We start from the raw sequence: 2,191 nt of genomic DNA, 5'->3' as shown, positions 1-2,191 counted from the left end.
CTCTCCGCCTCAGTGCCTGTGGCTCCCAATGTGCCATGCTATAGGCCAGCTGAACATGCCACCGTTCCTGCATGTGTTTTTAATGCGTGCCGTCCATTCCCTCTTACTGGAGTATCTCTCTCCATCCTCTCCCCTTGTCACCCTTGTCTTTGCCCTCTAAAAATGTAGGAGTCAAATGTCATCTCCTCTAGGAAGTCCTTTGTAACTTTTCTGGCAGAATTAAATGCTGCTTCCTTCATGCTTCCCACGTCTGTTTCCCCTGGTTTCTCCATTTTGAGGCCTTAGAATACAGTAGGTGCCTAATAATGGTTAATGAAAGAATAGTTCAGGAAGAATACAGAGGGGATCCACAGAGCTGAAAGGGTGAGAGTATTCCCAGTGTAGCCTGAGTGTCTTGGTGTAATTCTTCGGGCTCTAGGCTCTTTTAGGCATAAGTGCACTGTGGGCCTGAGGGAGTTTCTGTCTCAGCTTTTTCTGTTTTCACAGTTGGAGTCCACATTAAGAGAGAAGTCTCAACAGCTTGAGAGTCTTCAGGAAATGAAGATCAGTTTGGAAGAGCAGTTAAAAAAAGAGACTGCTGCTAAGGTAGTATTTTCATTGGTCATTTAATTTTGAAAAGTAGGGCTAAGAAGGTAGGATCCCATCTTGCATGTTAAGAAAAAATATTGGTGCTTTGAAGTGTCACCTTTTAAAAAGTTGGCAAGACTGACAGCTTGTGAAAAGAAAAAAATTAAACGAATTGATCTATTCCAGCTGGGTTAAATCTTTTCTGCCAGGTCCGGAGGCCTGTGTCATGGGCTAGCTTCCGATAGTAGGTAGGCAATCAGGGCCATTGACCAAGCCTGGGCACTGCCCAGTTAGAAGCAGCTTTGAAAATGTCATTCCATCTGACTGATATATCAAATCCTAAGAGAGATGGCATCAAACCAGGTTTGCCGCCTACATTTTGATGAGTTCCGTTAGAATAAACGTGCATGTTGTGGGGGTAGTGAGCTGAGGGGTCAGACCTTAAAGCACAGACAGTGTTGTAGAACTGCTTGTTTTTAGAGGCTCCCACACATCCTGCTGAAGTTTTCTGAGAGAGAGATTGGGGATAGCTGGGGCTGCCTGGGGCGTAGTCACTAAGTTTCCTGGTGGGTGCTTGACTGTGGATGTTGTTAGAGGAAATCCTGTGTGCATCCCTGTCGCTGTGACAGATTCTGATCTCAGCAACTGTTTTGATGATTGATGATTGTCACTGTCACCAGCTGCTGGGGGTGGGGGAGGGCAGCACTTTAATCCATTTCTTCCTCTGGCTTTTCACACCCAGTTCATCTTAGGACCTACAGCAAGCAGTCCAGATGGCTTGCACACTTGCCCTATAGATAAAGAGATTGGTCGTGTATAGGAGTATGATGGATATCCACCCACCTTGCTGCCCTAGTAGTTGGTAACTACAAGTTACTAGATGTCCTAAGTAATTCGGCCCTTTGGCATTAATCTTCATTCAAAACTTGTATTTTTTAGGCTACCGTTGAACAACTAATGTTTGAAGAGAAGAACAAAGCTCAGAGATTACAGACAGAATTAGATGTCAGTGAGCAAGTCCAGAGAGATTTTGTGAAGCTTTCACAGACCCTTCAGGTGAGGCGTTTGGGGAACCACATACAGAGCACGAAGGCAGTTTTGGGGGACAGAACCTTGCCAATCCCTGACTTGACCACTGGCAGTAGCTAGAGGTTTAGAGACTGGCTGCTCCTACCTCCACCCCAAATGTCTGCCTCATCATTCAGGCCAGAAACCTGGTGTGTTCTTCACACTTGGCCCTTTTTTCTTTTTCTCTATACCTTGCCAATTTTGCCTCCTTACGAGGAAAATATAAACTCCTTAGCATACTATGTAAGACTCTTCCCAACCAGGCCTACCCCTGTATTTTGCTCATCTCTCTGCCTTGTTTTACATTCTCATGTTTAACTGCTTGTGGTTCCTCGCCCACAGTGTGGTCTTCCGTCTGGTAAGCATCCTCCTCTCATCCCCTCCTGACTCCTTTCTTTCAAGGCTCAGCGTAGGTTTATCCATTCCATGGAGCCCTTCTAGGTCCCTGAGCTGGGCTTAAGTGCCCCCTCCCTCTGCCATGCTCCCTTGGGCACTCCATGAATGCCTGTAATGACAAAATGACATTTAGAATATTGTGCTAAAACTAAGTTTTTTT

At 45.6% G+C, this 2,191-nt stretch overlaps 1 protein-coding gene across 1 annotated transcript in view; it reads left to right on the top strand.

The window, feature by feature from the left end:
• Window positions 1-2,050, top strand: part of RABEP1 (rabaptin, RAB GTPase binding effector protein 1) — an 87,229-nt gene extending 85,179 nt beyond the window's left edge. Inside the window, exon 17 of the mRNA XM_011994747.1 lies at window positions 1,507-2,050. Coding sequence (XP_011850137.1) covers window positions 1,507-1,716 — 210 coding nt within the window. The 3' untranslated portion in view covers window positions 1,717-2,050. The remainder of the gene's footprint in view (window positions 1-1,506) is intronic.
• The last annotated feature ends 141 nt before the right edge of the window (window positions 2,051-2,191 follow it).

This window comes from Mandrillus leucophaeus, unplaced genomic scaffold (genome assembly GCF_000951045.1).
Source record: "Mandrillus leucophaeus isolate KB7577 unplaced genomic scaffold, Mleu.le_1.0 Scaffold46, whole genome shotgun sequence".
Classification (NCBI taxonomy): Eukaryota; Metazoa; Chordata; class Mammalia; order Primates; family Cercopithecidae; genus Mandrillus; species Mandrillus leucophaeus.
Note: the sequence above shows the minus strand (reverse complement) of the source record. Positions and strands in the feature narration are given on the sequence as shown.